Source organism: Varanus komodoensis, unplaced genomic scaffold, assembly GCF_004798865.1.
Source record: "Varanus komodoensis strain SLA01 unplaced genomic scaffold, ASM479886v1 scaffold60, whole genome shotgun sequence".
Taxonomy (NCBI): domain Eukaryota; kingdom Metazoa; phylum Chordata; class Lepidosauria; order Squamata; family Varanidae; genus Varanus; species Varanus komodoensis.
The window spans coordinates 3420084-3430952 of NW_025336223.1; the positions used below are offsets into that span (position 1 = coordinate 3420084).

The following is a 10869-nucleotide window of genomic DNA, read 5'->3' on the forward strand; positions in this document are numbered from 1 at the left end:
TTTCTTACCTCATTATTGTTGTAAGACAGCAAGTAGAATCAAAAGTATGGTAAAAAGAAGAAGTAGAAGAAGAAAAATTAAATGGAGAAGCTCCTTTTAAGATGCCAGTAAAAGAGAAGTGGGGGTCCAATGTGGAGAGGCTTCCCAGCGTCAAATGCTGCTTCCTTGCCTCCGACCATCTACCTCATGCATCTCCTCTGCCCTCCAGGTTTCCACGGCGCATCCCCACCCTGCCTGCGCCAGTAGGTATGAGCAGACAGAACGAACTGAGGCAAATAGTGAATTCAGAGCTGATGTTTGCTGTTACAGGAACAGGAAGCATATCTAACATCGCTGCTCTCCACTGCAAGCTGCTCTGCATGCACTTCTGCTTCTCCTTTTGGCTCTCTCTCTCTCCTGGCCCCTCCTCCCATGCACCAGTGTTTCTGACTTTGTTTGCTGGAGTTCGTCGTACATCTATAACGCAGGCAGCAAGTGCAGTGCAGCTCCTTTGATTGCCGCCTGTGGAGAACCAACACCAGCAGCACATGAGTCAAGGCAGTGGCATCCCAAAGGTTTGGGATATGGGACAAATGCAACATGCTGGGTGAAAGAATGGTGCAGAAAGGAATGGGATTGTTGCCAGGGTTGCCATGGGGCAAGGAATCAACCTCAGGTACTTCAGATGCAAAATTAATACTAAGCAGTAGCCTGCCAGTTGCCCAGTGAGGGAACTGCCCAGCCAGGTTCACAATATAGTCTGAATTTTTTCAAGTTGCACAGAACTGTAGTTCTGGTTGTACCATAATTTAAAAGGAAAAAGGGGGGATGTTTCCTACATTGCCCTCAAAACACCTTTATCATCACATTACATTTATATTCTGCCAACCAAGTTGGCTTACTGAGCTCCATTTTATCCTTAGCATAAGAACCCTGTGAGATAAGTTAGGCTGAGAGCAAGTGACTAGACCAAAGACATCCTATGAGCTACAGGGCTAAGTGGGAACATAGAACCTGGGTCGCCCAGGTCCTCGGTCCCGTGTTCTAACAACACTACACTGGGTCACCAATTAAATTCAGTGGATGGATGATTTCAGCTTACGATTTCAGGCTGGTTTGCAATTTTAAAAAAATAGTAAAGGAAACTAAGTATGGCTAGTTCAAAAAATCCCCTCATTAAGCTTGTTTACATATTTTTAATGATCAGCTGAAATTTTGCAAAGAAGTCTGGGAGTGCCGTTCTCAAATCGTATACACTTCTGCAGCATTGCAACAGGTGCTAAGATAGCTCCTTGCAACTGTAAAATATTTTGGATTGGCCTAGAAGAAACATTTACGAAGAACGAATTACATATCATCTACCTCTGCTTTGCAGGCTGGTTTGCATGATTTCCACAGCTGAGGCAAGCCACCACTGTGGCTTATTTAAGCCACAGTGCATTCCAGGCACACATTGGACACAGTTCAGTTTCTCACTTCCTGGGTGTGACTTGCCATGTTGTCCAAATTTGGGTGGCATGGCTTGCTGGAGGACTAAACAACCCTCCAGTTGAACTCTCAAATTGCATGACAAGCTGCACCCAGGCAGCAATTATTAAAATCATACACTGCACCTTAACTTAGGATGGCTTGTGTAAGCCATAGCGTAGATTAAAATCCCAACAAACATTTCTTCTTTGTGGAGTGGTGTTGAAAGGGGCCAGCTTGTCTGAAAGAAGAAAGGAGGCAGAGCATGGAAGGATGTGCATTTAGTGCTTTCCCTGCCTGTTGCATTTGTTTTCCCACAGCTAAAGGTTAACCTTTTGCCTCAAGAAAGAAGAAAATCAAGAACAGTGAAGAATGAAAGCGTATGAACTTGTCTGGTACATGAAGTAGCTCAGTAATGTCTACTCCAGCAGCAATGCACCGTGGGCTCTTTTCCTGCCTTTCTACCTGACATCCTTTTACCTGGAAATGCTAGGGGAAGAAACAAGCACCTTCTGCAAGCAAAGATGATGTTCTACCGCACAGGCGGCTAGACCTCAACTGCTACTCAGTAGCTTTTGTTATTGATGTTATAAAAGGAACATTTAGGGCCCATTCAAATATTGGTTTTAAAGTCCTTGTCATTGCTCCTACCACTCAGACAGGAGCGAGCAATTTCCAGGGGCTGGAGGAGCTACGCTGCCCAGCAAAACCAACTGGGGTCCATGTCGCACCGCTGTGGTTACTCAGTTCCCTGCACTAGCAGCTAAAAGTGCAATGATTTCACAGAGAAACAAGCTGAGCAGAGAGCATGTGCCCTATTTCCAAGCAGAACTGCACATTCTGGAGGCTTTTGGCAATACAGTTCTACTGGCAAACAAGGCACGGGCTCCCTGCACATCACGTTTTCCTGAAAAATTGCCACGATTGTGCTGCTGACACTACAAAATTGATGGGGACAGGTGATACAGCCGCTTCCTCTGAGAGAGGTGGGTTCAGCAGCGTGATTTTGGCAGGAGGGTGCGCAGCGATGGCCCTGGAAATGCGCAGCCCATGCGCCACCCACCCCTGACTAAGACTTAGCCCTTGCCTGAGCCTCTAGCTGTGCTTTCCACTCTACAGAGATAGGCAGGAAGAGGAGACAAGGGTAAAATGGGCATCTGTGTTGACAAGAATTATTCTGCCATGACAAACAGATGCCAGAACATTTCAAGCAGAATTAATTAATTTATACAAGCTTTTATCTATTGCCCTCCATAGCCAAAATTGGCTGTCTGAACAGTTTACAAGAATGAAATTGCAAAGACTCTGGGGCTGGGAAGAAGCAGCTTTCCCTGACCCTCAACAGGACAGGCAACAGCCACTGAGGCTTTGGGGATGGGACTGTCAAATTCTAAAATTAAGCATCAGCCACCAGACCTCAGGTGCACGGCGCCTCGTCAACCTAGAGTGAGCTATGAAGGGCAATTACAGCAGGTTTCAATGAAAGCAAAGAAGCTATTCGAACCAAGCACTGCAGCTTCAGAAGACCAGCAAAATGACAGCATTACTTGTTTTGTCATTGTTTAAGTATGAAACAACCCTGAAGCAAAAACAGGAAAGCAAGAAACATCCCCAGAAAGACATCATGACTGACGTAACATTTGGAGGCCATGTGACTGATCGGGCGGGATATTGCCTTTGCATTCTGCCAAAGTGAGCGGGCTCCTGAATATCCCCGAAACCAGTTTTAGCAAACCTCAAGTCCATTTGGATGGCAAACCTTCTGGGTTTACTTTCCTTACAGTCTGTTCTCCTCACATGCACACACACACTTTCCAGTGAAGTTCCCCAACTCTCCTAGGCAAAAGATAGGAACCACTGTGGGGTGAGACGTACCTGCAGGATGGCATCAGGACCCCAGTGTGGGGTCCCCACTAAGAAAGCCGGAGAAGGCAAGGTGCTGCACTCTACAGTCCCTTCTGGAAAAAAACAAAACAAGACCAGAAACAATACAGACAATATCCACTGAGCTCAGAGAAGGATCAAAGGATGCCAGGAATAGGCAAAGTACCATTCATTTTAATATTTTCCATATATACACAAAACAGCTATTCTTACATTCAATGTATTTTGTTATTTTTATTGTTTGCCTGCTTGAGCTACCAATGGGAGGATGGGGTATACACATTTTAAATAAGTAAGAACATTGATGGGATTAAATGGTCTTACAGTAAAAATCCTCTTTCAATTTTGCTACGTTACTGGGTTGATGATAATGTTGTGTGAGTGTGAATATTTTCCTTAAATTCAGTTACATTTTAATAGGTTTCCCCAAACTGCTAGAAATTAAGGGCATGGTTCACTTCCTTCCCCCAGAGGTCCAGTAAATCGAATAATTCGCTTGTTATTGTCACATTCCAGATCACCCAAAACTGTTCTTTATTTTATCACTTTATTTTATGACCATTTAAGTAGCTACTCACAGCCGACCACCATAAAAATCGGCTGTGACCTCTCTGGGCATGTTGACAGTGCAGTCCTAAACTTGCCTACTCAGAAGTAAGTTCTGTTGCAGTCAGTGGGGCTTACTCTCAGGAAAGCGGGCCCATTATCGCCGCCTTAAAAGAGCTTTCCAAGTGACAGTGCACAACAACGCACTGCCACCAGATGCGTAAGTACTAAAAAGTCAACATCTGCCTGAGAAATAGCTACATGTGCTCTTCATTTTTGCTCCAGTTCTGGGTTTGGGACCCCAGCAGGCGGCCCAGAGCAAGAAAACTTTTCTCTGGGCACCTCATGAAATCCAGACAGAAAAGGCTCGGAAGTCAAGTTTACCTGCTCAGGACAGCAGCCCCTTCCTTAAAGGCATAGATGCGGTGGAAGCAGTAGAAACCACCCCGTTCAGAAGGCTGGTCCCCGTGCTCAAGGCTCCCTCCTGTGCTCTAGCGAATGTCCCCCTGCGCTGTAGTTAATCAACACACAGGAAGGTGCTGGGAGGGGAGAGGCGCAACCTGGGGAGCAGCAGGTAACCAGGGGAGGGATCGCGCTCTCCCCGCCCCGCGCACCGTCAGCGCCGGCCGGGGGCCCTCCTGAGGTGGCTCCGCAGCTGCCGCACGCAGGGGGCAAAGCAGCGCCCCGGCCCGCCCCGATCTCGGGGCCCCAGCCCGGCGCCGCTTGTCTCGGCCCCCGGACCCCCGTCGCCGCTGCCCTCATCTCCAGCCTAGCCGTGCCACATCCTTCCGAACACGATTCAGTGCATTTCAGTTCCAGCTTCACCGCCTCGTCGGTCCAGACAGCCACCGCTTTTTTTTTTTAAACTGTAAATCATTTCATATTCAAACTCACTCATAGCCTCTAATTCAAGAGGACTTTCTTTTGTTGTTAAATCTTCTCTCTAGAAAGGAGACGATGCACATGCCACCGGAGGATCGCCTCAAACGAAAGGAAGGAGCCCTGTTTCTGTTTCGTGCATGAGTCAATTATATTTTTTTCACTCACCGTTTTCTCTATACAAATTGTGACCAGGATGTGCTGAACTGCAAATGGAAAACTTTCCAAAGCATGTTCCTTCGGACTTAGTTTACACACACACACACCCCTACGCGCATGGAAGTCACAGACTCTAACCATTCTTCCTAACAGCATTAAGAAAAAGGTGCTTTTGGTTTTATTTTGTTTTGCCTTTTGGAGAAGCATTTACCAATATCCTGCTATGCATTCAGCACAAATTTATTGGCTGTAGCGATTTCTCCCACATGCAGGCTTCTGTTCCCCAGATAGCAGGCACTTGTGGCAGGAGCTGAAAGGGTGAAGAGAGCTGTTTTTGAGTTACTCAGTAACTCAGGTGCTTTCTCCAAAAAAAAAAAAAAAAAAAAAAAGCTTGGTAATATGATCGTATAACACCAATCAGTACTGATTGTAGTAGTGACTCATGAATTTAAGATTCCTTGTCCTCCTGTCCCTTCTTATATTAAGTTACTCCTAAGATCTGCTATCTAAAAGAGCTATAGAGTTTTGTTTTAAAGACATATTCTAAGTCACCATTTTTAAAGAAATGCTCATCAAAAGGAAATACATTGTTCTTGTTAATTATCATTCTTCTGTGCTGATTCATTTGTAATCTTGAAAATACCTGACCTGAAGTGACTAGAAATATGTAAAACAGCTTCCATAAATATTTGGGACTGCTACTGGAAATATGCCCTTGTAGATAGTGAAAGGCATTACTGGAAGTTCCACACCCAGTGTTTGTTTTCATGTGTGTCTGCTCTGCTCTGCTCTGCTCTGCTCTGCACAGAAGCGGCCACTATCACAAGTTGAATGCCATACCCCGAGTGCCATAACCACACATTTTGAGTAAACTGGTCTCTAGCGATATGGAAGTTTCAGCTAATTCACAGGAAAGGGGCGAACAATTTTAATATCCCCATAACTTGGAGAATCAGTATCAAGCATCTTTTTCCTGTACTCATATTCATGACATGTTTTCTGCTAGCATGGATACACCTTTCTGACTGCAGTGAAAACTCTCCTCCACCCCCTGCCCATTCACTTCTCACCAAGGGTGATTTTTGTGTGCAGAAGAGCAATGGGCTTCCCACAGCCCAGCACTCCTTGCTTGCTCCGGGTTGTAAGGTATATTGCCATTACTTGTTTTTCGGGAGATCAACAGATCTTTTGATCCCACTCCCTTCAGTCGGATACTTGGCCTTGTAGGTACCATGGCAGAACTAACAATTCCTATTAGTTAACAATTACTTCTGTTCCAGCATTTGTCTGAGCATATGAGCGCTTTAAGTATGTACAAGGAAGGGAGTACACATCCCACCCGCTGTGTTTCCAGGAATGTCAATCCAGTCCCACTCAATCCAGACCCTGTCCTATCAGGGTTTTGGATATTGCAGACTTCTACTTGTATTCCAGCAACAGTGTCTCTCAGACCTTGTTGGTTAAACATAGCAAAGTCTGGAATAAAGAAGGCAGAGGAACTGTGGGGCCAGTAAGCACAACCAGGTCCCCAGTAGACACTGCATCCCTCTCACAGTCAGGTGAACACTTGAACAAGGCTTTGGACTATGAATGCAGCCAATCCCAGATACAGCATCTTACAGAAATATCCTTCCCACGCCCCCCTCCTGCTCTCCCAGCCCAGACTTTTCCCTATTTTGTTGTTACAACCTGGAACTGAAATGCATTTAATTGGCATTTGTTAGCACTTGATAGACACAGGACACTTAAGGTGAATTAAATAAGTATCTTCAAGTTGTGCAAAAACTTTTCCTTGGCATGTCCTAGGAAACTGGTAGGGGTTATAGGTAACTCTAGGAAAAACCAGTTTCAGCCTGCAAGGTTGAAACTGTGGTGGAAGTTTGCCTTCCAGCAGGACAATGACCCTGAACACACAGCTGAATGACACCACAGTGGTTTTGAAACAAAAACCTGAATGTCTTAGAATAGTCTAGTCAAAGCCCACACCTCAATCCAACTAAGAATTTGTGGCAGGACTTGAAAGCTGCTCTCCCCATCCAGTCTGACTGAGCTGAGACAGTTTCACTAGGGGGAATGTGCAAACATTGCAGATCCAGATGCACAAAGCTGTAATTACAGCCCGAGTGTTTCTACTATATATTGACTTAGGGACGATACTTATGCCACCAAGTGCCAATTTGTTCTTTACTGAACTTTGTGCCATATAAAAATATTTTGCAGCGTCACAGCATGGAGTATCTTGTATGCATCAAGTGCTAACAATGCCAATTAAATTCATTTCAATTCCAGAACACATCTGGAAATGTGGAAAAGTCAAAGGTGGAAACTGTAAGGCAATACTTTTCTTTGTTGGAAAGCATTCTAATATTGATACCTCTGTAATTAAATCTGGGTCATAATGCACTGATGATCCTATCCTCTCAGAAGCCTGGAGAATGTCTGTGGGTGTGTGTGTGTGTGAGAGAGAGAGAGAGAGAGAGCGCGTGCACATGCTGACACACGCCCAGGTAGAGTGTGGCAGTGTCTGATCTCTTTTTTCTCACATTCACCCAGAATGCTTTCCTGTGAAAACCTAGTGTGAGAGGATGAGTCAGAAATACACTAGGAGGTATTTACAAAGAAGTTTTTATTCACAAGCACAAAAAGAATTCTCACAAAGCACAAAATAAGCGCCATACACCTGAGTCTATTTGTTCAATACTGGAAAAATGAAGAATTATTCTTCGACGAAATGATTTTGACTTTATCACTGAAGGAGAAAGAAGGTACTGACTTCTATCAAATTTGGGTTTTTTTTATAATTGGCTGGAAAAACGGGACTTGGCTTAAAGATGTTTTTATGTTGTTATAAATGGATTTGAATATGACTATAGAATGTTAAAAGATACGTAGTAGGGGGCTGACCCAGTATGTTCGATGTATTTGATGACTGATGTTTTTAGTATTAGTTTAAAAATCTTAATAAAAACCTTTAAAAAAAAAGAAGTCAAAAGGCATTCCCATGATGTTGAAAGAAATCACTGTATCCCAGTTCGGTAGCCCATACTGCTGCAAGGACAGGGACATGATCCAGCCAGGTGAAGCTAGCAGCCTTTGCTGCATCACGATGCTGCCACACCCCCGGTTCCAACCCCGTGTGGAGGCAGCGTCATTGGAGGAAGGAATATGGATTTTAGCTTTCCAGACATGCTTGCAATTTCAGGGTCCTGGGACTCATAAGATTTTATCAATCGGGCAAACTTTAGGACTCCTAGAAAAGAAAAAAAGAATGAACCTTGTGATGATCAATCTCTCCATGGCCCTGACATCCTTTAGATTTCCTTTAAATTATCAGGCCACATGATCTCCCGGGAAGTGTTCTTTGGCTACCCTGAGCAATGGATGCCTCAGACACAAAGTGTGTTGCATGCTCCTACAGGCACAAGGGACTAGAATGCCTTCCCCTCCATTTCCAAATCATCAAGTTCTCCGAACCCACCTTCCCCATCATTGCTGAAACCATAGGCTTTGATCACATCCTGCTGAATCTGAGTAGCCACAGGCAGCAAGAATTGGAGCATCTTGCCCATGTCATTGCAGGCATTGTCTCTTGCCTCTTCCATGCGCTGGGCATTTTCTGGTGAACCAAAAGCCTTGATCACTTCAGCCAGGACCACTAAGAAAGAAAGCAAAAGGGCTGTTATACTCCCTCAAGCAGGCACAATTTGCATTTACTGTGCATGGGTCCATAGGATGGAGTGGACCCACCCTATGGGTCCATAGGGTGGACTGAAATGGGCTGCACTGTCACCCTCACTCCCTAATTTTTTTTTTTTTAAGAAACGAAATGCTGCTTACAAATTTATCTTTAAAAGGCCTGCAAAGCTGATGTGCACTCTTGTTCTGGGGAACGTGCTAAAAAAAGTGGGGTGGTACATTGTGAGCAGAACAATCGGGCACCTGCCACATGCTTCTCTTCCCTCTTCCTAGTGCTAGTAGCAACATGGTCCCAAACCGCCTGGGATGAGCAGCACCAAACAAGGGACAGACCCAAGAAAGCACGCCGAAATGAGGCTTCTGAGAGGCAAGGCCTCCCGGAAGGAAAAGCCAGAGAGAGATACATCCCCTCCGTAAGCGGACGTTAGGAGGAGAGCAGTGCTCGGAGCCCGTTTATAATTTCCGCTGAAGAAAGCATCCCGACAAGATTTGGAAAGCATTGCACGGTATTTGCGCCTGCTTGGCTTTGCCGGTTGCAGCTGCTTTTTGGAGCGACCCTCCTTGGCACGCTGCCCACCGCGGACGTAAACCGCGGCTGAGCCCTGGAGCGGACGCGGCTCCAAAGGCGCGCCTCCGAGCAGACGCAACTCGCGCTTCTGCCGTTGCGCCTAAGCAATCGCGGCGACTCCGGGGCAGAGCTTCCGGGTCAGGAAAGGTGGCTTCCGTGCAGAAGTAAACCCCAGCACCTGTGCTTAGAAATACACTCAGTATTGATCACCCAGAATATAATCCGGGCTCCACCGCTCCGAGGAGGAGGCAAGGGGCAGCCTCCGCTCTGCTTCCAGTGCCCCGTCGCTGCGAGGAAAACGGATTCCACCAGGCGGGCATGCAAGTCCGATCCCGAGTCGCTTCCCGTGCGTGTCCACTCACCTTTAGCTTGCTCCACAGTCAGAGAGACGGGCTGCGCCTGGGCTGAAGCGGGCACCGGGCGCTGCAGACTTGACATGTCGCCGGATGGAGCGGGCAGGCGATGCGGCTCGGGAGAAGCGGGTGGCGGACGCGGTGCTCGGGCGGCGCCTCCTGTGCACTCCCACGCCTGCCCGGCGCGGCGCTTTCGGAGAAGGAAGGCCCAAGCCCAAAACGGAGGAGGGAGGCTTATTCCTCGTTCGCGCTCCCGACGAGAGACACAACGCCCCACCCTCCGCACGGGCGAAGAACCTTCCCCAATCCCCGCCTTCCCACTTGCGTGCTGCAATCCGGGTGGAGAGGAGCGGGAGTGACACACGCTCGGGAGCAGGACAACGGGCTGCTTGTGACGGGCATGGGCTCGTAAGAGAACGGTCAGCCAAGCTCCTAAGGAGGTGGATTAGGCAGAGAGAACTAAATGCAGCCTACAGATGCAGCGACATCAGGATCTTGATTGTTGTCAATGGGAAACAATGCGGAGGACCCTTTATCTGGCGGCCACTGTTGGAAATACATCGCTAGACATGATGAATCCAGATCATTCAGAGGCATTTTTTGATGTTACGTTTGTTACTGTATTCTCGTTTTTACCGAGAAGTGATACACTACTTCTTCCGCTCTAGTGACTGCCAGGGTCCTATTATGGTCTGTGCGGCCCCATTGCAATGTACAATTGATTTATTTAGGAAGCTTCTATGCCGCCCCATTCGCCGAAGCCTGCTACAATAGTAGCAGTTAAGCTACTGGTGTAAATAAAAATCGAAGCACACCGGTTCAAATTTTTTCGAAAATATTGGAACAGCTAGAATTGGCCATCACAGTACTTTCCTTGAACATGTAACTAAACTAAATAAATGCATCAGATATATAGCTTAATCTATCATTAAACCAAGTTTGGAAAGGCTTTCCACTAAAGCAGAAAGCCTACTAGACAAATACAAAAAGAGCTGAAATCACTGAAACAGCAATGTCGTTTGGCGTTTGCCCACGAGGAACAGAATACGGTTTAGGTGATGGCGAGCGAAATTGCAACCCATCTTCTGTCTCCCCGCTGGTAATACAATACAAATTACTGTGTACAACCCCCTTCTCGCAGCTCTATCTTTTGTAGGACTAATATATTTACTATTTCAAATAAGGTTTGCGCACCTTAGTGCTAATATGCTAAAGTAATGGCTCTCATTGGTCATAGTTTCTAAACGCTACGCCTTCCCTCATGACGAATCTCGGGGCGGGGCTGCGCCAAAAAAAAAAAAAAATCCGATTTTTGAAGCGGAAAGGAGGGAGAAGAAC

At 46.3% G+C, this 10869-nt stretch overlaps 2 protein-coding genes and 1 non-coding gene across 6 annotated transcripts in view; all 3 read right to left on the minus strand.

The window, feature by feature from the left end:
* PTPN6 (protein tyrosine phosphatase non-receptor type 6) overlaps nt 1-4325 on the minus strand; it is a 49685-nt gene extending 45360 nt beyond the window's left edge. The window contains exons 1-2 of one of the 4 annotated variants that reach the window (XM_044449687.1): nt 4261-4325; nt 3322-3404 (exon numbers count right to left, since the gene is read on the minus strand). In XM_044449687.1, the coding sequence (XP_044305622.1) occupies nt 3322-3335 (14 nt within the window). In that variant the 5' untranslated portion in view covers nt 3336-3404; nt 4261-4325. Of the gene's footprint in view, nt 1-8; nt 320-1592; nt 1616-3321; nt 3409-4260 lie in introns of those variants that run through there. The other 3 variants (XM_044449690.1, XM_044449688.1, XM_044449689.1) reach the window with 3 other exon arrangements.
* Nucleotides 4326-7846: 3521 nt separating this feature from the next.
* CUNH12orf57 (chromosome unknown C12orf57 homolog) lies at nt 7847-9816 on the minus strand. Its single transcript, XM_044449685.1, has 3 exons — nt 9541-9816; nt 8393-8569; nt 7847-8164 (listed from the first exon to the last, which is right to left on the minus strand). The coding sequence occupies exons 1-3, from the start codon at nt 9614-9616 to the stop codon at nt 8016-8018; spliced, it is 402 nt and encodes a 133-aa protein (XP_044305620.1). The 5' UTR covers nt 9617-9816; the 3' UTR covers nt 7847-8015.
* Nucleotides 9817-10474: 658 nt separating this feature from the next.
* LOC123033270 lies at nt 10475-10535 on the minus strand. Its single transcript, XR_006416591.1, has one exon. It is a non-coding gene; the product is annotated as a U7 small nuclear RNA (small nuclear RNA).
* Nucleotides 10536-10869: the final 334 nt, after the last annotated feature.

Bases quoted from the DNA above. Each gene is read 5' to 3' on its own strand.
- CUNH12orf57 (XM_044449685.1), bottom strand. From the start codon at position 9,616: ATGTCAAGTCTGCAGCGCCCGGTGCCCGCTTCAGCCCAGGCGCAGCCC. The intron at 8,570-9,540 runs GTGAGTGGACAC...TTTCTTTCTTAG, and splicing joins GACTGTGGAGCAAGCTAAAG to TGGTCCTGGCTGAAGTGATC. The intron at 8,165-8,392 runs GTGGGTTCGGAG...TTTCTTTTCTAG, and splicing joins TTTCAGCAATGATGGGGAAG to GAGTCCTAAAGTTTGCCCGA.